This window comes from Mytilus californianus, unplaced genomic scaffold, assembly GCF_021869535.1.
Source record: "Mytilus californianus isolate M0D057914Y unplaced genomic scaffold, xbMytCali1.0.p SCAF_4, whole genome shotgun sequence".
NCBI lineage: Eukaryota > Metazoa > Mollusca > Bivalvia > Mytilida > Mytilidae > Mytilus > Mytilus californianus.
This window is the reverse complement of record NW_026262690.1, coordinates 39,420,572-39,447,365: the sequence shown is the minus strand read 5'-3', so window position 1 is coordinate 39,447,365 and position 26,794 is coordinate 39,420,572. Positions and strand designations below refer to the sequence as shown.

General features: G+C 31.3%; 1 protein-coding gene and 1 long non-coding RNA gene across 14 annotated transcripts in view; one reads left to right on the top strand and one right to left on the bottom strand.

Annotated features, from left to right (window-relative positions):
• LOC127738023 (uncharacterized) overlaps nt 1-26,794 on the bottom strand; it is a 160,279-nt gene that overhangs the window by 43,798 nt on the left and 89,687 nt on the right. The window lies entirely within an intron of this gene.
• Nucleotides 416-26,609, top strand: LOC127737999 (uncharacterized). Of its 13 annotated transcripts, none has more exons than XM_052248986.1 (17): nt 428-507; nt 10,063-10,299; nt 13,758-13,814; nt 14,148-14,276; nt 15,192-15,245; nt 15,556-15,627; nt 16,491-16,604; nt 17,351-17,446; nt 17,812-17,940; nt 18,789-18,935; nt 19,220-19,282; nt 19,756-19,847; nt 20,513-20,618; nt 21,416-21,599; nt 22,087-22,154; nt 23,455-23,576; nt 24,407-26,609. In XM_052248986.1, exons 2-17 carry the CDS (start codon nt 10,093-10,095, stop codon nt 25,515-25,517), a joined length of 2,751 nt encoding a protein of 916 aa, XP_052104946.1. In that variant the 5' UTR covers nt 428-507; nt 10,063-10,092; the 3' UTR covers nt 25,518-26,609. The 13 variants fall into 13 exon arrangements, with proteins under 13 accessions (XP_052104954.1, XP_052104946.1, XP_052104953.1 ...); XM_052248993.1 differs by lacking the exon at nt 10,063-10,299 and adding an exon at nt 816-866 and having other exon boundaries at nt 441-507; XM_052248988.1 differs by lacking the exon at nt 428-507 and adding an exon at nt 843-866.

Sequence of the window (26,794 nt, the reverse complement as noted above, 5' to 3'; positions counted from 1 at the left end):
GGGCCCTTTATAGCTTCCTGTTCGGTGTGAGCCAAGGCTCCGTGTTGAATTCCGTACTTTGATCTATAATGGTTTACTTTTACAAATTGTGACTTGGATGGAGAGTTGTCTCATTGGCACTCATACCACATCTTCTATATAACAAAAATATGTATGTCTGGTCAAATCGAATATTTCAACCTACAACGTAAACTTTCTAACGGAAATATTCTATATAAGAAATATAACTTTTAAGCAAGAACAAAAAATTGTACTTTTAAAAAAGCCAGCCGTCTTACGGCAAGAAAAACAGAAAAACAATAATGAAAATGTGAGATACCTTTAACAGTACCCCAGCCATATACGATTTGTTATTCTGCACACCTTTGCAATAGAAATACATACATATAAATAACATCCAACAAAAAACTGCATTATCATTTAAATGTTTGTTCAAGGTTTATTTGTTTGGTAAATGCGTCACTTCAGTTGTATTTTATCTGACGGACTTGAACACCCGGACCAAACGTAAGTCTACTTAACATAGGGGACTCCATTTATATCTAACAAACAATATATAAGTACTTCAAGTGATATATTTTCCTTTGCTAATTAATAAAGTAATTTCATATTTATATGTAAAATAAAAAAAATAGTATTTCGTTTTGTGATATCTGCTTTCACTAAATTACCGTGATGCAGCCATTAATGTCGTGGAATGCTCTAGACTTGAGATAATTTTTGAATCCTAGCATGCATGTTAGAATTTATTATGAAATACCAACGAATTCTGAACTTCATAGAAATGATGACATATCTCTATATTCAAATTGCAGCATAATTGCATCGCAAAAAAAAATAGAGACCAAGGAGCCTTAATCCTTCAGGTGACTTCAATAAACTTATACGATATTTATAATAATATAATGTTTTAAATGGTATACATTTACTTTTTATGATTATGGACACGATTCAATGCTTTCCTTCAATTTTGCAAGACTTTAATCGCACAGTTTTTGGCTTACAATTCTCTTGAACTTGATTTATTGGTGTTTTCTTGATACCGTACGCTATACTAATACTAGTCTTTCACTAGAGTACAGTAGTGTTTTATGGTTATCTAACACAAGGGAGTGTGCTTATAGTTCCTTAGATTTAAACTTTGATTGCATGTTTTGTTTGATGATGTCTCATTGGCGTTAAATTCGTCACTTTTAATTCATAGATTCATAGATTATTACCCTTTAGACACAACCGGTTTTCGTTTGACATAATGTTATCTACACGAGACCAGAAATGATAAATCCTAAACCTACCTTATTCCTTGATGTAAGTGTAAAAACATAAATCATTGAGACCAAGCATATCTAATAGTTATGAAGCTTGATACCTTATTTCATATTTCAGTGGACTATTATAATAAAGTCATTAAATATTCCATCTGGGGCGATTCTGTATGGGATGTAGATTGTGGTATAAAAATTGTTTTAGATTAGAATTTTATAATAGTATGTGCATTTAAATAGCTATTCACTAAAGAGTTACGATGATACAATCGACAAAATGCAATTTATCAAAGTTTGATAAAAGTAACATAGACTCGCAACAACCATCTCTCGGTATCATTTCAGGTCCGCACGCATCTACTTATATCTATTTTGACTAAATTATATAAAACAACATTAAACTTGCAAAATACAAATTGTTTGTCTTCAAAAATAAATGGATGGTTGGTGAAAGATGACCATCAAGATGAACAGTAGTAATATAAAGTTATTTTTTTTGATTAATTTTATTTCCCTGCATATCCATTGCAATCTAAATAGGGACAAAAGTCCCAATGCACAAAATTATAAAAAATGAACACGAATATTTTTCAAGGTCCCAAACCACATAACTAAGTCAGTTGTATTTTTCACTTAACCCAAGCCCTGATGGAAGAGAGGTGTGTAGCTATTCTAGTAGAAAGCAAAAACCAAATGAATGTTAAAACTTTATGCTTAATCTCTCACACCTATCAGTTGGTTTATCGAGTTCGGTCCGTTGATATTATATTGAGGTGGTTACTTGGGAAATAAAGCCTTAGCCGAGTCAAATTGGTTTTGTAGAAAGTTTTATCGAAGAAAAGGGTTTTAACAGATCAACATCACATATCATACTATTGATATACAAGAATAAGGATATGTGGTATAATGATAATAATAATAATAATATATTTATTTAAAGAGAGTAACTCATTTGGATTAAACCAATTTCCAATAAGGCTCTCTACATACAATATCAACTTCACGAATAAAACATAATTAATCTACTAGTGTATATATACACAAAAATAACAACAACAATCAAAATAAAAAAACACCTATAGTATACACTGTGGCTTAACTTATAAATTTCACACTTTTAAAAATATAATGACTTGAATTTATTTGAATGCAGATATAGTTTTTGATTTTTTAATTTCACTGGATAGTGAATTCCACACTTCTGGACCACTAAAAGAAAAACTTGATTTGTATAATTCTGTTTTTGATTTAGGACCAATAAAATTATCTGATGAATATCCACCAAATACTAAAAGACATGGATGTGAACAACTATATGTTTAGCAAAAGCATATATTTATTAGTTCCTTAACAAAGGTATCTAACATCTGTAAAACAAAAAGGGAGATGGTACATTCTTGAAATCCGTATTTTATGGTGGCCGGTTAAGGCCATTTCGCGTTTTCGCCCTTCATATTCTATAGGGCGTAAACGCGAAAACGGGAAATCGGAAAGAAAAAAATGTTTAATTAACCGGCCACCATATTTTTTGCCTTTTCCATTTTCTAAAGCCTGTTTAAAGTAACAGCCAAATGGATTTGAAACTATTTACTTTTGGATAGACATCTGTTTCATATTCAAAATATAACAAACATATTAAACATGTTGATAAACTCAACGTTATTTGGTCTCTGGTTGATAATATTGTCTCTTTGCCAATCATACCACATCTCCTTTTTTTTTTTTATAAAAACGTTGCCTCAGTACACAATGTTCTCAATAAAATTATTAAAGAGGAAAAAGAAATCTTGTATTTAAATGAAAAATAAATTACACATTTTCATTTTAAATGGTTTTACTTTAAAAAAATGTGTTTTGCATTTGAATACAGAAACTATATTTGCAAAACACGTGACATTGCGGGAAAGGCTTCAATGCTCATTGAAAGCTTTAAGCCATTCTTTTGAACTGGAAAGGTATAACAAGGTGGCTTGTCATTTAACAGGTAAAATTTAAAATCTAAAATTGTATGTATTGACTTTTTGATACGGAAACAGCGTGTCTATCATGTTATACAGAATATGAAATGTGTTCCTACCATACCAGAGGACGATCAGTATATCAGTTTTGGTTTATGGTAAGCCCATATGCTGTTTGCTTTGTTATGCTTTGGCGCATAGTGAATCGTATTAAGTTCTGTTGTACTAGTTCATGACTTAGTGCATGCTTAATGGTATTAAGTTATTTTGTACTTTTGCTCCAAGCTGGGCACATTTTATTGATTATATAAGTTATGTCTAGCTATAGCTGTTATCACTCCGTAAAAACTATAAAGTAATATAGAGATGATATGTTTTACAAACCCTCAAATGTTAACCCTCAAATGTTAACTCAATAGTTGTTCTTTTTAACATATAAAACAAGACTATACAAATACTGGTCTAGCACAATAAACAGCTAAGAGGTTTTTATGAAAAATCTTTATTAGAATGTGTATTTCTTGTTTACTCAAATCGATTATGTTTGATGAAATATTAAAAGAATACTCATTAATGGTATTCATAAGCATGTAGCTACATAGAGGTCATTTCTTCGAATCGCCCAATCTGTTTACATTTTGTCATTTTTTCCTGTTATTGCAATTTTAAAGAATAATAAGTTTAGCTGGGTTTTTTGTGTTAGCATTCTTCTTGTCATAGTATGTAGCATTCTACACACAGTCTATAATGTTCACATCAGTCCATTGCTAAAATTGAAACTGTATAATACTTTTCTTACAATATCAAGTCGGGAACTAATCTTTACTAACCAAAGATATAATTAAATATGGACATACATTTTATACACATCCATTGTCGTTTGAAAGTTTTAAAATTCTTTGTCATTTATATATTTATTTAGATCAAAGTAGAATCAAACTTGGCTATTTTATTGATCATATCATGGTAAACACGGTAAGGAAAGGAGGCTATCACTTTAGTATTATTGTGATTAACAGACGATTTCACATGACTCCATGAACCCATTACAAAGAATAATCTTATAATCAAATAGCGATTTAAACATAATAAAATGTAAAATAGCCATCAAAATAGCGTATCTGATAAAAATGTGTAACCAGCATTAAAACATAGCCAGCAGGACAAACATTTATGGTCATTAAAATTTTAAAGATGACAAAGTCTAGGCGAACTATTCATTTACTGGTTTAAAAAGTTACATTCGATAAAATCTTTGAAGGAAAATTGTTTGGTATGTTATAGTGCCTAACAAGATTTTGTGAGGTAGACAAATCCGGCCTTAAAATGATCAAATAGACGTTTAATGTACAAAAAAAAGGCAGATCGGTCATATTTTGACATTATTAACTCACTGTTTTCATTTGGATTAAATTGGACTGATAACAGCTTAATGAGACTGAAAAAATTCTGTTTTCTATTAAAACACACAAGCTTTTTACCTTGCGTAGACGTGCGTGAAATATATTTTGACTTCAGGACACATTTTTTACACCTTTAATCTTAAGCTGATTTTGAATCGACAAAATAACTCGATTTTTTAAAACTCCTAATCAACCTACCATTTCTATACCCAAATCCCTGTCGAATGTCCAATCTACAAGATTTTTAAAAAGTCAGAAGTCAAATCTACAAGATTTATAAAAGTCGAAATCTTGAGAATTTTAATATAAACTAAGTACTTTTCCTAGTGAAATGTATAAATTCTCATAAAGTTGAAATGTCGAGTAAAGTAAAAATCAAAAGCACATGCGGATCCAGGATTTTGAAAAGGAGGGGGGGACCAAACTAGACATCATTTGAAGTGGAACCGGTGAAAAGTCTGGATTAATCATAAATGAAGCTCCATAAAGGGGGGGGGGCACCCCCTAAATCCGCCTCTGAAAAGCAAACGTCGAGCAAGGTTAAAATTGAAATCGATATTTCGGCAGTAAAAATGTTTGATGATAATTTATATTGTTTCTGTCCATCATACGCTTTCGTTGATGTTTTCAAACCCTGTAACTAAAATTGCTCATATTAAAAAACCTTAAAAAACTACATTGTAATTTATACTTTTACGATTAGATCTTAATATTGTCAATTGAATCTTAACGATACTGCTACTCCTGATAAAACAGTAATCTCTTTGTTTCAAAACAAAGGTTATATACCAACTTTATTAAATGTCTTTTTTTATTATTGGTATCAATGCAATAGTTCAACATTTGGTTCATCTCAGATCTATCCAAATTCACTTATTTTCTGATTGATGCTTTTAAATATACTCGATTCCACGTTTAAATCATGTTTTGTACTTTAAAACAATGATTTGCTAGAAGTATACAAAGTAAATGTTATCAATACTGCTTTGAATATTTAAATGAATTAAAAGTAATGCTCAAGGTTACGAAGGTAAGGCAAATAAATAACATATAAATAGATCCTAATGAAATAGTACATTTATATGCTTCATAGTTTGCGATTTGACTTTGGAATCAACTCAACCATTCACATACATCGATTACAAGGATGGAAAGAGTGGGTTGTCTTCACAGTTCGTGTACCTTCATGAAAATATTTTGTCATGCAGTGACTGAATGCTTGGATACGTAACAATCTAATCCGGTTATAACATTTTAAATGACGAAAACTTAACCAGGACCTTGTTTAAAGTGACGGACTGAGGTGTTGCAAGTTGTCGTCTGCTTGTTCCCCTATTGATTATGTAATAAATTCTGCCATTATAAAAAGGAAGTGGCTTCGACTCGATGATTTTCGTCATACATAATGAATGCCATGGTTTAAATACCGTTTGAAAGTGACTTCAAAATGCTGACTGTAGTTATCATTTGGTTTTATTTCCGAGACAATGCCAATTGGTTTCTAAACTGGCTTGAACATAAACAGAGGGTAAGTTTCACTTTTCCATATAGTCACATGTAATAGATTTAGGGTTTTTTTTTTTTGGCAAAAGGTGCATTCGGGTACATGAATACTCCAGGATGTACCGTCTTTTTGCAAAAAAAAACTCAACAAAAAAACACACTAGTTTTGTGACTGTAAATCACTTGTACTTTGGGTTTTCAGTTATTTAAAAATTAATAATCGTAGTGAATATTTCAAACTTTTTCGATGTGATTGGTCTTCCCTCCTCTTAACATGGGACAGTTATATAACAACACAACATTTGACCAAACTGCAAAAATCAAAGGGCTTATTGACCCATCAGATTTGCTCTAACAATAAAATAACTAACAAAATGAAAAACAAAACAAAAGTACAAATCGTATATCTTTTTAATCATAGAGTTTCAGTACAGTCCTACCATACAGTTTATAGAAACTATTATATGTGGCAGGTTAATTTAATTAAGCAATTTCCTCAGTCTGGTAGTTTAAACTGAATGTGTATGGTTTACATTGCTAAAACATGTGACTATCTCTTTTTAATCATAACTAATGTTCAAAACATCTTCGACAAAAAATGAATACATAATTTTCACCTTCAAACACTGCATACGTGTTAAATCAGCAGGTAAATTACATATATAATATGCAAGTCTTATTTTACCTTTGTATGAAAGTGTGGGATGTTTTCTATAATTCATCAACCACCAACCTTGTCAAAATAATTAATTTAACAATAGACTTGTTTGGTAATGTAGGCAATTCAACAAAAAGAAACAAGTAAACCAATATATACACATTAGTGTAAGTTAGGATATCAAGTGGAGTTGCCAATTACATTGACCATTCCACATGAAATAAAGGCTAAATCCTGATTTTGTCAAGATATCAGATGAATAAAAACAATAAATGCACAGTCAGTTTTGAAACCGTCATCATAGTTTTCCAAAAAGAGCGCGGTATGCTTATTATTGTTCCCGTTAATTTTCTGAAGTAAAACTTTTAAGTGCTGTCACTCTCACATCCCGGCCTTCGGCTGTTTTCTGCTCTTTGGTCGGGTTGTTGTCTCTTTTACACTCTCCTCATTTCCATTCTCAATTTTATAGTATTATAACAACGTTAAAATTATTCCTTAAACTTCATTTTCAACAAATTTTATGTTCATGGAATTCCTGCGGCTCTTTTCACAAAAAAAACTTAAGAGTAAAAATACTCGTAAGTCATACACATTTCAGACAGTATAACTTACGATCAATTTTTATCGCAAGATTTTTTTGTGAAAAGAGTCGCAGGATGATCCAAAGTTGCTTTTTAAGCGGTGAATTAATTGTGACATAAAATTATCAAAATACATATAGAAACTATCTTAGTGGAGAACTGCGCATATTTTGCCTCTGGAAACAATCTTAAACCATAAAAAAAGAATATTTCAACAGCTCTTTAACAGATGAAAACCATGCATTCAATACCCGATCATTTATTATGGTTTAGTCAGCAAAGAAATGAAATCGATATATGCAATCTACAACAACAACAGAGAACTGATCCACTCGTACTACGTAAACTATTACATGTTTGATATTAAAAGTGACAATTATTAATAATGGAAAAAAGAAAAAAAAAAATCAATCAAATATCAACGAGTAAAACCTCTATAACTAGTGGTAATCTGAATATCTTACGTAATAACTGTGACAAATTTACTTAATTTCATTCATGACCAACAACCCATACAGCCGGTTAACCTAAGGTATTTAAATGAATGTACCTACCCGCCAATAAAATGTCCTGTGTTTAAATGTTAAAGTTCACTGTGACTAAAGATTAGTACACTGCAGACGCTATTATAATGGAGATTAAACTATAGTTTTTCATAAGCTATTTATAAGAGGATCAATCGCATATTAGTAGTAAGTAAAAAAAAAAACATATTTGTAGACCTAAATCATAAAGTTAATTATATAAAATGTAAGCCAGCAGTATACCTTATTAACATAGTTTTGCGAAAGTTGTACAATGTAATATTCCATTTATATACGCTTAATTCATGTTAACATTTACGCCATATTTGTTATGGAAATTAGTTAACTTACTGTTTGTTATTTCAATACTATCGCCACACCATTCCCTTACACAGCTGATTTTAATCAATACCTCTGGTGTTTACTCACAAACACACACACACACACATACCCGTGTCACATGTACTGAAATTAGCCGACTATCTTATAAATGTTTTGGTGATATCCTTGAATTGGTGGCTTGCTGTCTCATTGGCTATATTTAAATCAAACAAAGACAATGGAAAGGGTTATGCAAGTTGATTTTTGTTTCATGAATTGTCGTAATAGTTTATTGAACGTGCATTTAATTTTCTGTAGCATATTTCATAGATTTGATTAAAACATCTTTATTTCGTAGTTCATGCCATGTGCTTTTAGATATCAGAAACTTTTCTGATGGGGACAATTATTCATATTTGATTTAGACGAGCGTAGGCTTCAATGCTTTTAAATTTAGCAAAACATCACTTTTACATGCACATGTACCTTTTTGTGGTCAACAGAATAATAAATTTTACTAAAGGTCTATTGGAATGCAGTAAGTTTATTCAACGTGCGGTAAATAGAAAAATTGCAAACTTTTTGTTTTCTGATTTATAATCGTTCGTGCAATGCGATATTCTCTCAAACATGAAATTTACCTGTTATATAAAAGAAGATACTCTAAATATTTATGAAACCACAATACTTTAAAGGAAAAGAGATTCGTAAAAGTACAATTTATGCATAAAATTGATTAATTTTTGTCGACGCCGCGTGATTTGAACGACATTTCTTGATAAAATACCATGCATATTAAATTTGTTCTGAGGGTGTGGTATCAAATAACTTAAACCAGTTTTAAACGAGATATAATTATTTACAGCTATGGATATACCTTTATAAAGAATATTCAATAAAATAGACAAAACATTCAACACTTTTATCCCTTGACATCTTTTTCAATAGTTGGTTAACAAATGTATAATAAAACTTCTCTCTTATTCGTACAGAATTTGGTTTATCGACTTGTTTTTTTTTTGGAAACCCTATCAATTTGATATATGCAAACTATTATTGAGATATTAGAATGTTTCTAATAAGAGTTTTACTAAAGGATAGTGATAGAAGCCATTACAGAGGGCCCCGCAGCCAGTAAATGAGTAATTTGGGATTCAATTTCGGTTTTCTAAATTCAACTTTTTGACCATGAACATCAACATACTGTTTTCTTCCATGTACAGGACACAATTTCTGGTAGTAGTGAATAATCGTGCCAAGATTTATCACTGAACTCAAAGGGGTTTTAAAGTAAAGGAGCGGAATTTTTTTTTGTACATATGCACAGGGGTGGCTAAGTAGAACTAAGTTTTTGATCATGACTACCGGTATAGGGTTTTCTTCTGTATTCGATAAACATCTTTTAATAGCGGTGATTTGTCATGCCAAGTTTCACCCCTGGGATTTAAAAGTCAGAGAGCGGAAACGATTTTGTACATACGGACAGAGGTGACTTAGTTAAACCCAGTTGACCATGACTCTCGGTGTACAGTTTTTTCCTTGTACCCGACATCTTATGGTAGCAGTGAATAAGCATGTCATGTTTCATCACTAAACTGCTAGGAGTTTAAAAGTTAGAGAGTGGAAACGATTTGTGACGGACGCAATGACGGACATGCTGATTGCTATAGATTAGCATTAATAGGAATGGAAGAGTAGATTTTCCAGTATGATTAATTTTGTACTTATTCTCTCATGTATAGAAAAAATATCAAGAGTGATTGCCTGCTTAACATGTCATTACTAATTTCACACTCTCATTAAAACATGTATTTGCAACAAATGTGATAAAAGTGTTTGTTTGTTTCAGTCATAAATCATCTTAGAATATTCCAGTATCATGGAATACACATGTTTGGAAATCCCACCCTTGTTTTCTGGAAATGGTTTGATGGTAGAAATTTTTTGGCTCTCCTGGCTTTTGTTCGTGCTAGGGTTGATGATGCTGATTTTACTTTGCTATTGCATGTGCTGGAAACGAAATCGTCCAAAACCAATACATGTTCATCCAGATCCAATAGTGATGACATCAAGATTTGTACAGACCGTATGTACCAAAATGGTTCTAGGTGTTGTAGGCCCTGCTTTCTTGTCTATGTTTAACATCAATAGTGTTAGTTGTATTCACTAGATAACCATAGCAATTCGCAGATATAGTGCACGTTCATAGAATTCCTCACTAATTTCGTCTAATAATACGTAGCAAATTTCATATTTTCCAGGCACATTTTTATTTTAATATCGCACGAATCCTTATGATTTATTACTATAGGTATTGTTTTAAAGCTTTTTATTGCATTGTTGAGCTTTACCCATGGCTTTTCTGTTATGTTTATTTTATTTTCTAATAATGAGTGTGGTGCTTTATGTTTGCAGTTTGACAAATTCTTAGAGTGCATTACGTTTGCTTGCTTTTGTCAGCATACATTTTGCAAGCTTTTTCTTTGTATATAATTTGTCATTACTTTCTGTATTCTTTATTCATTTCTGATACTTTTAGCTTTTTCACTCTTCTGTTCTGTTCTCTTAATTTACTCTCTCTTATTATTAGTATTTTGATTTCTTATACATTGTCACGAGCAGATTAATGAAATGTACCGTGCAGTTGAACGTGTGGATCAATAATGCATACATGGAAGTGGGGTTCGTTTGTTGAAAAAAAAGAGTTTATTTTGTAAAAATTTTTCTTATATAAGATTATTATCATTATGTGTAAGTATCCTATAAGCTGTATTTGCTTTTGGAATAAAGTATTATTATCATGCTTACTTTTTACACATTGTGACTGGGATGGAGAGTTGTCTCATTGGCACTCATACCTCATCTTCTTATTTATATTTCACAAATAATCAGAATGATTAATTTCATTTTTACCGCGTTGTTTGTCTCTTGGTTGCATGCCCATCTCAGGTTTTGAAATAGTGGGTTCGATGACCTACCAGGTCAAACTAGCCTTATACTATATATTTGCTGCCTATTCACACAAGTACGCAGCATTCAGGATAATAACACACACTGGTCACGATGGAGTGAGAATAATAAGTCCGGCTAGGCTGACAAGTCTCCATGTGGAACAGGTTTCTTTTTTAGCTAGAATGTTAAAGGAATCTGAATCAGCGTGTCAGTCTACTAGTACAAAGCAGGACTTATTATCATATAACATCGACACGTTATCGCACTTACTGCATGTGAATATTTGTCTCTGGACGATAAAAAGCGATCAATCGAACAATCATTTCATATACTAGACAATCTCATTATTTTCCCCTGTTAAATCAATTTGACTTAGGTTTGATTTCATTACTAACAGCAATTACAAAATATCAACATTATGATTGCAGCTTTCTTATCGTCCTTAAGCATAGACTCTATATAGATTTAACACATTAATCGCCATGACATGCAGTAAACTCTATCCTTCAAATATTTTTTTTAATTTCGAAATGATCTGGTAAAGAATATATTTAATTTTAGTTTATTTTTAACTGAATGGCGAGCCTGAGTAAAGCAGATTTTATTTTTTTTAAAGTCTATGTCCATATATGAATCAAACTGATATATTTTTACTTTCTTAAGATTTTCTTTGAAACCTAACAACATACATGTATATATTCGAGCCATATTTGAAGAAAAACACAAAACAGAAACCTACACAAATCCCCAGCATAAATTTTGTCGGCTTGTTTGAAGCATTTAATAATCTATAAATACGCCTTTAAAGTAATAGATATCCACTTGAATCACTGGGTATACTGTATTATATTTACTTTCAATAAATAGGTGAACACACCTGCAAATAAATAGAGATTATATATTTGAAATATTTAAACATATAAATTACAGCTTACGTTCAAAAGTGAAAATATTGCATTTCAGTATTTCAAATCATGAAAGCGAAATGTTCATGTTAAATTAAACTACCTACAAAAAGTCTATGTATGTTGTATTCTTGTGTAAAATCAATTCAAACATTCATAATAAGTAACTTGACGATTATAAAAATTAATTTAATATCTTTATATATGAGAACATACATAGATAATATTGAAATTAAGCTCTATGCATATTTGGAGAAGAAAAAAGCCAATACTTAAGAGAGTTTTTGAAATTGAGTTGTATAAAGACTTTAATAGTCATTTTCATTGGAATGCACACACTTATAGGATAGGTAAGTTGAAATATGACAACTTATTTGAAATAAATCGATATTTTATATTACTTCAGTAGGGGAAAAGGAGTAAGAAGACAGAAAATAATAATATGTGATTTTCCTGTAATTGCCTTGTTGATTTGGTTGCATGAGAATCTATGCAATATCCAACTTTTTAAAGATAAGCTTCTATCATATAGTGACAACCTTTAACTAATTGAAGATTATGTTTCAGGAGGATTACTTACAACAAGACATAGAACGATTTTTTGAATTCAAACTAGTTTCAGGTTCAGGTTTTTCAAATGGTGTATGGTTTGGTTTAAAACCAGGTTTTAAACCGGTTTTGTTTTAGCAGTTTTGAATGTTTATCAAACCTACCACAAATTGAAACCAGTTACGCCCATAGATAAATTATTTAAGATTTGAAATAAAGGAAAATGAGTTTAACAAATGAGCAATAGGTTTCATATGTTAAGTGGAATTTAATATCGATGTTTTGAGATTGAAGATTAGGAAAAGTCTACTGTTGTGCTATTTGTGATATTTTCAGATAGTTTGTTCCAATCGGTTATTGTTCTTGGAAAAACTTCTTTATGAACTGAGTTTTGCAGGTTGGAATTAGGAAACTGTAAGACTTTGAATGTTCTGTTCGTCTTCTTTTGTGCAACTTGTTTATGTTCTATTCTTTATAACATGATTTACCGTGAATCATTTCTGCTGTCAGAGAGGCTGCATCATCCCAGGTGATGCTACATGCTACCAAAGCTATTTCTGTATTTATTGGTTATTAAACAATCCTCCCTTCTTTGAACTCTTTCTATACTGTCTATGTCGTGTTGTAAGTAATGGTACAAAAACTGGGCATTATGCGGAAGTACTCGGCATGTTGGCTTGCCTGTCTGGTAAAGCTTTTTATTACATTTCAAATATTTAGCAGTGTATGAATATAAAAGTGCTTAGCAAATGTTTTTATTGGTCAGGTCTTCGACCAGAATAATCATTTATCTAAATACGATTTTTTTTATTTTTTCAAATTGATGGAGACCTTGTTTTTCATTTACGTTTTAATTATATGCGTATTTAGTGTCGTTATTATGCCTTTTTCTTGAATATTATTATCGAGTTTTGTGCATATTCATAAACTTATAATAAAGAATTTAAAAATAAATGTATATGATAATAGTACTCTGGAATACACATTTTAACATCAAATTAGTTGTCAAATTTACAATGTTCAACTTCGATAACTTATATCTCTGTTAAATCCCGTTTGCAAAAATATGCAGAACAATTGAAGTAATTTTGAATAAAATTTTGATAATTTAATTACCACTTCGATATTTGTCTTACAGAGGAAAATGTCCCAGGAGGACCTCCACAGTTGTCTGGACTGGCTGCTGCAGGAACAGGTACAAGATAAATTCATTCTTTTACATCAAACGACCTGATTTGAGTGTCTTTTATGTAAAGGGTCGTAAAAGAAATACTAAACATTTTTATCAGAACATACATCCAGAAGGATTTATAAGGTTATTAAGTCTCAATTTTATCTACACTGTTGCTATGTATACATTTTTATGTACAGTATGAAAAGAACTTTATAAATTTAATGCGTCCGAAATTATTAACTGACATATTTCTACTATTGGAAAATTGTACCTTAGTTTAAATACGATAGTAAAAGCCGGTTCTTTTTCACCAAGAGAGCATAATAACGACGTTGTCATTTCACTTTTTTGTAGGGAGAACTACAGTCAGCATCTTTTGGACAGTCGAAAGATGGGGTATTATCAGCAGCTCGACTTCAGAAACTCAAACAACAAAACATCAACAACTATAATGAAACCATTTCTAAAGTTGTAGCCAAACATGTAAGAAAATTTATGTAATTTTTAACCTGACTACTACTGGGCTGGTACAGCTGCTGGTGATCTGTCAAACCCTAGGGTCCACCCGCTGGTTTCTTTCAAATCATAAATTACGACTATATTTTTAATAAATTAAAACAAAAGTTGCACCTTCTTCAGGCAGAATTCAAATTACAGTTAATAGCAGTTCGGTTTTTGGTTAAGATGCTCTCAAACGTTACATGTCATAACTAAAATATGCCCACACAATTATTACCTGTGACGGGTGATGTAAGCATACATTCTTGTTTTGTCAACGCACCTGTTCGTCAATCCGTTTAGGGTATTTTTGTTCGTTTTAAACCTGTACTTACGATTTCTTACTTAACATCGGTATGCAACTTTAGTATTCTTTGAAATGTCTGCAATCAGATTATACTTCCACAATACATTCCCATCTTTGTCATAAAAGCTCGGAGTAAAACTTATGAGTTGTCTATCACTGCACTGCTGTAAATCATTTAATAAAAGAAAACAATACATGGTGAAACATTAGAACACCTTCATATGGTCCAATGCCTCGTATAGAGATAGTGCCACGCTCTCTGTCAGTTTAAGAATCATTGCAACACATTTTTGACGGGTTCGTAGGTGGACTGTTGCAAGGTAAAATTTCTGTCTCTATCTAACATAACATTGTTTTCCAGTGGTAGTCCAATTTTCTTGCCCTTCATCCCTGCCTACCAACCTTGCAGAACCTGCCTATTGTCTCGCCTAATTAATTGTTAATAGTTTCTGGTTATGAATATGCACGAATTAATTGTCACGGGACGTTATCAAGCAATAACCAACCAATCAATCAATCACCTGCATATGAAACAAACATACATGTAGATATATATTCAGAATGTTTTAAACATGTTTTATTCATCCTTTCAGAAACTGTCTCCAAATGAATCCAGAGAGTTATCAGAAGCATATGATTCTTTAAAGGTTAGTGTTATTAAAGTGTTACTTGATCATATATCAAATAATGAAAAGTGAAATAATTTTTACCTTTATCTATTCAAATAAAAATATCAATTGAACGACAACGATTCATTACCATGAATGTTTAATCCTTATCTCCTATGGTACTGATGGGTTTCAAATATATAAATATTCGATAAATTTACATTATAGTAAGAACAATTGAAAATGGATTTGACATACAAGTAATATGTGGTCAAAGTTGTCCAATGTTATACGCGCAATATATACATTACATTACTCTGTTGATTATCGCAATTTGAAACCGTTCCAGGCAGTATCAACGAAAAGAACAGCATGTATGGAGGTGATGGCTGGAGTAGCTTCCCTTGAAGATCCAATTGAGGTATAGATTATATGTGCCATTCGATGCATATAATTGTGTTATATGTCTCTGCTCTAGGGTATTCCAAATAGACCATAGCAGCATGACTTTTCCAGATTGATGATGAAAATTACATTTATATTTTAGACTTGTTTTATACTATATACATTTTCATTGCTATTATTATAATCCTTCAGTTTGAAAATAATACTTTTTTAAAAGTAAAAGGAACATCTTCAATTTGTTATCAGACCATTATTTTGATTAATACAGACTTTCCCCCTTATAATCATTTAGTAGTTTTGTAGAAAACATCTTGAAGGTTTACATGTGCCATTATATGCGCCATTCGATTCATTGACTTTAAACAGAGACATACAATGAATATCATTGTATTATATGTCTCTGCTCTAAAGCATGCCACATAGACCATAGCAGCATGACTTTTTCCAAATTAATAATGAAAATTACAGTTAGATTTGAGACCTGTTTAATAATATATATATATTCATTGCTTTTATCATAACCATTCAGTTTGAAAATATACTATTTTTAAAAGATGTAGAGAGTCTTATAACAACAACACTTGATAAAAAACATAAGATGTAGAGAGTCTTATAACAACAACACTGATAAAAAACATAAGATGTAGAGAGTCTTATAACAACAATCTCTATCGTACTACAGACTCACCAGGCGTTGGTTCACTTTCGTTTGTAAACTATTTTTAAAAGTAAAAGGAACATCTTAAATTTGTTATCAGACCATTATTTTGATTAATACAGACTGTTCCCCTTATAACCATTTAGTAAGTTTGCTCAAAACATCTTGAAAGATTACAGCTAACAGAAGACACTTTTTTAAATGCTTTCTAACACTTTCAGACTCTAGCAAGTGAATTTGACACAAGAGCCGTACATCTTGTCAACTTAGGATATAACAATAGAGATACAGCCAATCCTTTGCAGAGTAATGAGAGTATGGCAAGGACTGCTCAGGTTTGTTCACAACATTTTATAATATTACCACTCTTTTAAGGGTAGTTAATCTTCCTTACTTTTTGCCCTTGGAAAATATACGAAATGTTTGGTTTTGTAGTTCTAGTATAATAGCTCAATTTTTCGTTCTTCTTAAGTAAATGTAATTGCCAGTCTCGTTAAAACACATTGGGAATATTTGTTTGAGAAATCTGATGTTTGGAAATCTGTGTGAAATTAGATTACAACTTGTGTAGACTTGGGGTGTTCTCTAATTTGATGTGTGGTATATTTTTTTGTCTATTCTCATATATTTGTACAGTAGACGTATTTTTATTTTATTTTGTTTCTATCGCTTGACCTATACCTCACATAGAATATCATTTCAAATATATATTTGAAAAAAAAAGATTAAAATTAAGATTATAGATATGCGCGACATTCATTTGGTCGTATAGATTTAGGCAGCAGTAGTTTACCAATGTTCAAATCTTATAAATCAAGGAAGAAGATCAGGTAACTGATGGAATCGTATGATCTCCAAAAGGAACTAGACCGGGTGCGTCGATATTGTAAGCGTCTCCTGAGGGTATAGGGAAGGATTCAGGGTAAACGTAAGATTTTTTATTTTTCTCCAAACTTTAATATGAGTTGCAATCACAACAAAATAGATATAACATACACTATAAAACACTAGGCTTCTTTCCATTAAGGTTTATGTACGGATAATATCATAAAAACAAAATCTGTGCAATATTTTAAAACAGAACTGTGTTGCTGGCGTACGAAATAACTGGAGATGGATAGATACAGTTCTACAGTGCTCCCAGGTCCATCTTCATAATGCTGCCGCATATCATCAGGTAAAAAAATATAGTTGTTAGAATTATTATATAATCTAAGTTCTTATGTATGATTCAACTGTTCTTAAATACATACTTGTAGCAACATTCCTCGCATGATTTGAATAACATGGTTTGTTTGTAGTTGATTTCATAAATTAAGTACTTGTTCTAAAACCTTTTTAACATTTTTGTTTTTATGCTCCTAAACTGTTTGTATTGGTGGCTTTCCAGACTTTTTTACTCGAACCTACCTAGTGGTTATTCAAGAATAATATATTTTTGCACGGATATCTGTATCATAATTCTTTAATAAATATTTGCTATTTTTTATTGTTTATATCACAGTTTTGCTATTATCAAATTTTTATCTTATTTTCTTCTAGTTTTTCCATGAAGTAGAAGAAGTTGAATACTGGATGAATACAACGCTATCACGTATTCATTTATCTTTCGATAGATCAAGACTAAAAGGCGATTCATCTGATGTTGCCTTTATCCAGGATGAAATGAAGGTATTACATTTTAAAACAATGTTTATAATTTTCATTATCACATAACAATGAAATAAAGATGGCAGATAAAATAACTAAATATAAAATAGTTAAAATGTAATTACATTGCACGGAATGACGTTTAAAAATTGGTTTTTCAGAGAAATATAGTTAACTGAACATGGATATTTCCATTTAGAAAATTTTGACATTTAACCACACATGTTTTGGTGGTGAATATATCATAGATGGCAGGGAAAAAGACGCAAAGGAAACAATAACCATTTACACTAATACTTCAACAACATTTTATTTGTACAAATATTTATTCAAAATAAATAATCAGTGTTATTTGCAAATAAAAATGTTAATATTAGAGTATTATTGTATAATGGGAGACAAGCGCGTCCTGAAATACTTAAAAAAATACTACTGGAAGTTATAGAGATTAAATTTCCTGTTACATATACAGTCATCGGCACGAGTATTAAACGCATTAAAGTTTTACACTTGACCTGTGTTCATGGTCCAATTTAATTGATTTTAAAACTTTATGCACTAAATTGATCAAATTATAGTCATCAACTAAATGAGAATGAAATAAGTCAAGTACATTATAATCTGAATTTAAGTTAAATGTATTAAAAATAAGTTGTCCTATGCGATTTATAATTATATACTTCATATGCAATAAGACCAGATTTCCCCCTCCGTAATAAATTAATCTAAAACAGACGAAGGAATTATCTTCTACCTTTTGTAGATAACATGTGGAAAAATTTGTTATTCGTCATTGTTTCAAAAAAAAAAAAAATTGAAATTATATAAAAATAATAGAAATAAAACGTTTGATTTCAACGTTTTTGTAGGATCATTTACTAGCATACCTACAGTGGCAGAGTAAAGTTGATAGACTTTTCGATCGTGCAAAGGACATTGTTCCAGTACAAGACAGAGTAGAGAAATTACAACAGTCTAAACCAGTGATTGCTTTAACTGATTACAAGACATCAGAGGTACTCAAATACATAAAATAAAACTTTCAAGTAGTAATGAACACAGTAATGCAGTTTTTTTTTTCATTCCTTTGTTTGAACAATGCTTAAATTTCAAATGTCAACTTTTTATAACCTAGCCAAAATATTAATAAACCCCGACATTTCCAATTTAGTTACCGCTTTTCGCCTTACTTACAAAGTATAAATAATTGTTATTCTGTTATTCAGCTTCAAATTAGCGTTTATTTTCTTTTAAATATGAGTACAGTATTACTATTTGCTTATAATTAATTATATTATAGATCGAATTCATCGAAGGAGAGACGCTTACCTTATTAGACAATAGCAAGCGAGATAAATGGAAGGTAATGAAAGTAAAAATTATTTCATACATCTATCCCTGTGTACATGACAGACTCACAATTTTGTTTGCATACATACATACACGTCTATCCAAGGGTTATTTCAATCATTTTTCAGTAGTTCAATTTTTTTTTACATATGTTTAAAAAGTTGAAATTCAAAACAAAACCTTCAAAATTCGAGTGAATGAATGGTAGCAATAGCAGGCTACCAAGTATATTCCAAAAAATCAATGCCCTTTTAAAGCAGGGTTTACATCAAACCAAACTTCGTCTTAAAAAAAGACAAAACTGCAAAATAATTTGTAACTTTCAATTTCCTTTGATTATACACCTATGGAAATCTATCAATGATCATTAGTATTTGACATAAAGGAACAATGAGATTTTTGTTAAGAATTCTTTAATTAATACGTCTAGCTTATTGTTTCTAATTATCTAATATCTCTTTCGATATTCTTAAATGAATATTTTAGGTACAAAACGAAAGGGACCAGATTGCAATGGTTCCAGCAGTAATTTTACTGATTCCATCACCATCAGGGAGAGCAATTGATGCTGCAGTCAGGTTACACTTATTATAATAGTAATAATAATGTTAAAATTAATTATAAAACTTTTACTAACTTCTTTCAAAGATACAAAGATTTTGTTTGGAAGCAGTGCTGAACCTCTAATTAAAAACGGGATAATACATACTTTTTTTTACAGTAATGTTGTTCATAGAGCCAGGAAATTTAGACACGATCCATGTAAACTCATTATCCTTTAAAAACCTATTCTTAAAAGAAATCAATTTTACACCGTTGTTAAAAAATCTTTAAATATTGTTTTTCTATCGGTACTTACATTGATTTTGCTTTTTAAATTGCTTTATGATGACCTATACCTAAATCCGCATCATTTGAACTCTGGTGGATAGTTGTCTCATTGGCAATCATACCACATCTCCTTATATTATAATGATTATAGTAGTTGTAGAAGGTATTTCTGTTTTGAGTTCATATTCTTTCTACTTCAAAAAGTCAGATTTTTTGTCGAATTTCAGACAATGTTATCATCATACTTTCAAAGTGTGGGTTGCATTAAAATATATATAATATGTATATATATATTTTTTGTGTAGAATGTTTAGCATAGAATAAACTTTTCTAAAAAAACCTCTTAAAACTGATAATAACAATTGTTATGGTACTTACTGTTTTATTTAATATTTCTGTCTTCGATATCTAGATTGCGAATACAGCTACTTGCACTGTGGACTGGAAGTATAAAACGTCTTGGCTATCAAATGATTGCCTTCATGACATTGATATTCAGGGACTGGACAGAGGAAGAGGTAAGATGATATTTTAGAGGTAAGACATACTTGAAAATGGTTTCAATGATAAAATATTTGACCTTGCAAACATCCTACGGACACCTCAAAGAGATGCTTTAAGGGTTCTATATTTATCTTTCAGAGTTTTTTTCGTTATTTTCAATTAAAATGTTCTCAACTTTATGTATTTTCGATTTTTAATGCTCTACAACTTTTCGGTAGTTTCTATTTTTAATGCTGATTTGGCCTTCCAGCTATTTTGATTCGAGCGCCACCGATGAGTCTTATGTAGACGAAAGTGCGTCTTGCGTACCGAATAATAAGCCTGTTTTAATGAGTTTTTTATATTATACCATATTTGACATTCCATTGAGTGGTACTCGGTTTGTTTTGTATGAAGTATTTTCCAGAAATATGTGACGTTCGTTCGGCAATCGGTATCGCGCGTTTCTTATTACTGTATTTCCTGATACATGGGCAACAGATCGTTTCATTACGTAAATCCGCTATTATCTATATTAAACATTGTAACAACGTGCTAATCACGTCACCGTGCTCTTATTGTGTTAAGGTGACAAGTAACATACCTCAAGTTGGGTGTAATCACGCGGAAAAATTCTGGAAGAAGTTTAAATTTGAAACTTTATTGTGGATTAAACAACTTATTGCACGAAAGAATCCAGTTTTTCCTCTAAGCACAGACCATTTTATGTTTGCCAAAATCGCGTTTTTATATAGTATTTTTTTAATTTCTGAAAAATAATAATAAGACATTTAAACTAAATTAGTACTATCATCATTACTTTTATCCTCAGATTAGAGCATTGCAGTCAATGGGTCAGAAAGACAAACGAGAACTATTGGGGATATTAGATAATATTGAAGATACTCTGATTAGAAACTGGAATGGTTATGGGGACTTCAAGCTTCTCCAAGAACGAATGTCTCAACTCAGAATGATTATCGAAGAATCTGATGACACTAAAGGGAAAGGCAAAAGTAAGGACATTTATAAACCTGGAAACAAAAACTGTTACTGTTGATTTCATTGTTTAGGTATGCATAAGCATAAACTTTCTTTAGTCTTGTATTTTTTTATTCGTCATAAAAAAGTATAACAAAAATACCGAACTCCAAGGCAATTTTAAAAAGGGGAAGTCCATAAAAATGACTAGATCAAACGCTATATTCCTGACTTGGTACAGGCATGTTCCGAAGAAACCTTGGTTAAACCTGGTTTGATAGCTAGCTTAACCTCCCATAACTATTAGATATATAGGCAACTGAAATGCTAAAAGCAGTCACGTTCACTCGCATTCCAAAGTTTAGAAATATTTGGCATGTAATAGTATTAAGTTCATTTTATACCAACCTTGATCATAAATAAGTGTCCAAGATGTCGTTAATTGATACATTGTGCTTATCTGTCACTAACTTGACTACTAGTATATACAAGTCATAATATCGTTGACTACATTTGTTGTAGGTTCAGAAGTATCTTCAACCGTTGTTGTTCAAGTAAAATCACTGGATGATCTCCTCAACAGATACAAAGTAAGTTATATCTTTGTCATAATGTGACGATTCGTTAATTAACAGTACTTTTTTTAATTAGATATCGAGAGTAGATTTTGGGGGTGTGCACCGGCACGAGTCTCTTAATTTAGTGAAATCTCTTATTTTTTTCTAAGAAGATAGAAGATAAATTACTCTAAATTATCGATTCTATTCTAAGATATTTTGGATTTGAGATGACGACATCTTAATTCTTATAAGAATTCCTCATAAAAAAATTAGTCACGCAACGTATACAAGTATAAGTCATATGAAATAAATAGGTAAAGTATAACCGCAAAGGAAACTGGTGTTTTTCAGTTTACCTTACCAGTAAAATTAAGTTATCATAAGTGGTTTTTTTTATGAATAGAATATTTTAAATGAAAGCGTACGTTGACCTTGTCCTTTGGTCTTTGGTGGATCATATCACATCTCTTTATTTTACTTTAAAACAATAAAACAGATGTACGAATCAAAATGCTTGTAAACAAAAATAAGTTCATTCTAAAAGTGGAAACAGTTTAACAAAGGGAAATGAAGTATGCATATTCAAAGTACACTGTGTCATGTGAATAGATATACATCATTAAATAAAATACGTACTAGAAGAAGGAAAATGGCAAAGTATACGTAATTCCGAGGTTACCTAAAAATCTAGTTCATTTTTTAGTTGATGTCGGTACCGCTGCCAGTGTACTGCCAGATCCCGAGGATATCATCAGCTCAGTAGCCAGTGCTTTGGTACTGACTTGATTTATAACTACTTTCTGAAATGTAGCTTTTTCTTTTTTTACCAGTTTTTAACAAATTCACGATAAACTAAGGTCCTTTTTTTTTATGAATATGCATAACTACCGCTATTCATTTTACCAAGTTTGTAAAGCAACTTGAATAAGGGTACTGTTGATTTACCACCTTTCGTTATGCAGGGAGCTTACAATTCCTAAAATTCTCCAAAATAGGTTTTACTAGTAAGAAGAATTCTATTCTACTTTAATGCGCCCTATTCATCCCATGAATGTTTAAGATGGTTTATATCCACCGCAGTTCTAAACGCCCAGATTTTAAACATGAATAGTATGCACAAAAAAGAAAGAAAGTATTTCACACAGTTCTACACAGTTCCAACTTCTAAGTTTCCTTCTTAAAAACCGAAGTTGACATTTAGATTGAGGATATACGTATACCCAATCAAGAATGATGTGATATATTTCAGATAAACATATACCCTATCAAGAATAATGTGATTCCTTTTGTAATTAAATCTTGAATCAAAGCTTTTTCAATTTTATTTTAGGATTTCTGGGCTTACTGGGAGACTTACAAAATGGTTGTAGAACTTCTTCAACAACCGAAATATTTACTAGTGTGTGACAAATGGGATCAGTTGAAGTATATCACTACTGCACATTTTGTTAAGTAAGTTTTGATATCAATTATCATATTTATCCAAAACACATTCCTATTTTCTTAAGTTATAATGGAATGCGTGTATATACAGTGCTTTTGCGGACAAGGTTACTTTCTGAATTTTGAATACTGACGTTTATATGCTCATGAGAAAGAGAACACAAATAAAAGAGGGATAGGAAACACAAAAATACACCCCTATACCAGTATTTCAATATGTATATTCTGCATATGAAGTCAAGACAACTCAAATGTATTTTTGCCATCTTGAGGAATCTAAATATTGCACCATCACATATTCTAAAGGAGAGTATGAATTATTTATATGTTTATAGTATCATTTACAAGTAAAGTTGGAAGATACCAATGGATCAGAAATAGAACAGTAAAATAAACCAAAAAAAAACACTACGTCACTGTCAGAAAGAAAAAAATAAATAACAATGATCCAGAAATTATTTCTATGACAACAGAAATTAATCAACAACACGCCTGTCCTTAAACAAAAAAAGAGTGAACTGAGATATCTCGGAATATTTATCAGTTCCTGCTCTACTTGTTTAGTCCGAGGTGTTATTCATGTACAATTCCCTGTAATTCTGGGATGGATGAATCGAGAGGAAAAAGACGATTGTGAACAGTATACACAATCATGATACCGATTGTAAGGGCTTTAATCTACCACGAGAAACCTCCTGGTCTTTGATGAAAACAATTATTTATACAGTGATGTTTTTTTTTTTTATCAAAAACGATGGATGGTTGTTAACCTGAAAACTGTAATGACAAGATTTCTTTTATACAAGCGTATACTAACGAAATAAATAATTGTTTTGTAGATTCTGGAATACTCCATTAGATCTCCAACTTCCTGGTTACACATCAACAGATTATCAACTTGACCAATATTCTATTTCGGACCAAAGTATAACGTTGTCAGAAACTCCAAGTGAACCATTCCCTGAACGTGAATTGCCTCTTCGAAAATCAATTGAAGAAGAAGAACATGACGACTTTGAAGAAATCGTCCAAGAAACAGTAACTCAAACACAACAATCAGTTCAGCAAACTGTCCCTGAAGATGAAACCTATGAGATGTCTGAGGAGTTAACAGAAACCAGAGAGGAAACAACAACTGATCAGATTTATTCAAGCGTGGAAGAGGAAACAAGTGTCTTGATTATTAAGTCGGTTGTTGATCCGAGGACAAATTCTCTGATTTCTGTTCAAGAGGCAGTTATGCAAGGAATTTTAGACCAAGTTGAAGGCACGTATGTTAATCCTATTACAAAAGAAGTAACAAAGTTAATCGATGCACAGAACGAAGGACTTGTTATAATGCAAACACAATCTAGAAAACGATTACGAAAACAGGACCAGTCATATGGTCTGATAACAATTAAGACGACAAAAGAAAACCGACCGTACACAGTAAAGGCCGTGCTGGATCCAAGCACTGAAGAGGAGATAACTGTTGCAGAGGCAGTAAAGAGAGGTTTTATTGATACCAAAGCGGGAACTTACAAAATGGACAATGGTGATAATATATCAATACCTGATGCAATAGAAAGTGGTCTTGTAATTGCTGAGTTCTCTGATGGACCAGATACTACACATGAAGCGGAAACCGTCACAAAAACGTATGCCGTACACGGAGTAATAGACCAAAAGCGCAAAATTAAAGTGTCCTTTACTGATGCGCTAACACGACGCTTGTTAGATAGAGAAGATGGATACTATTTTCACAATTTAACACGTGCAAAAGTTCCAATAAGTGAAGCCATTATGAAGGGTTTTATCAAAGCTAGATTAGTAAAAGATCCATCAAAATTAGATATTAATCCAAATAATAACATTGTGATTGAGAAATTTTCAAATGCAAAATCAAAAATAATGAAAGCAGTGAAAATCTCAAAAGCTTTCAAGGCAGCAGCAAATGGAAATACATGAACAAAACATATTTCTATCTTACCCAATGCTTTTATGTATAGTCTGCTACTATTGTTTGTTGTTATATGTACTATCATTTAACAATGTCTATTCAAATGCGTTTTTGCAGGATCTTTGTAAAGATGTTTTATTCATTTACCGTTTATAACTATTTCCGTTATGCAATAAGTGTGACTATAATTTAAATACGTGGTTCATCAAAAGGCAAGATTACCTACAATATTCAACTAAATTGAGAATATAGTTAGCAAAAAGAATTATTGGTAACTGTTTGCATGGTTTAAATGTTAGGTAAAGATTAATTACATGTTGTACCGTACCCGTCTTTCTTGAGTCTAGAATAGAACATAATCTTAACAATAAAAAATTCTTTTGACATCCGGTTTTGTCACCTAATGTTATATTTAGCTGCTAAGCAGAACTCGTTGAAATCATAAGCAATTTAGGACAAGCTTCAAGTTAAAACAGCCGACATCTATTAAAAATTCAGATTAGAAAAGATTTATATAAATATAATGGGGGCCTCGGTGGCCGAGTGGTCTAAGGAGTTACTACTGTAATCACTAGCCAGTCAACACTGAGGTTGTGAGTTCGAACCCCGCTCGTGCGGGTGCACTCGACTCCAGTCTTTATTGACTAGGATTGTCAGTTTTCTTATCGAAGGTCGGTGGTTTTCTCCGGGCACTCCGGCTTCCCCCACCAATAAAAACTGGCCGCCACGAAATAGCCCAAAAGCGGTGCTTAAAAGTGGCGTTAAAACACCAAAAATTAAATTAATTATAAATATAATGTTTGACCAAGAAAACGTATTTTTGATAATATTTAGACCTTATTTTCATTAATATAATTAATGAGTTTGTAATGTTTTATAAGCTTATTATTGGCCTACTACCTTAAAACTCTTTTTATGCAAGGTCATGTTTATTTGTTGATAATATTTTTAAACTCTGAAAATGTTTTTGCAATTTCTATGTGACATTTTATATTATTATAAAGCTTATATTTTATTGCTAGATGAAATATTTTTACCAATTGTAGTAACAGTCTTTTTGACAAATTTAAGAAATGAAATAAACATTTTATATATAACAATTATTTATCTTTTTAATTTCCGTATTTGTTTGCGTTGTAAGTTTAAAAAATGAAGCCATTGTCTTATATCTTACTGGAAAAAAATGATCAGAATGTCAATTTCTACCCACTATCTATTTTCATCAAAAATATCACATTTCGCAAATAAATGACGATTTTTGGGTAATTTTAATGTTTTGTCTATC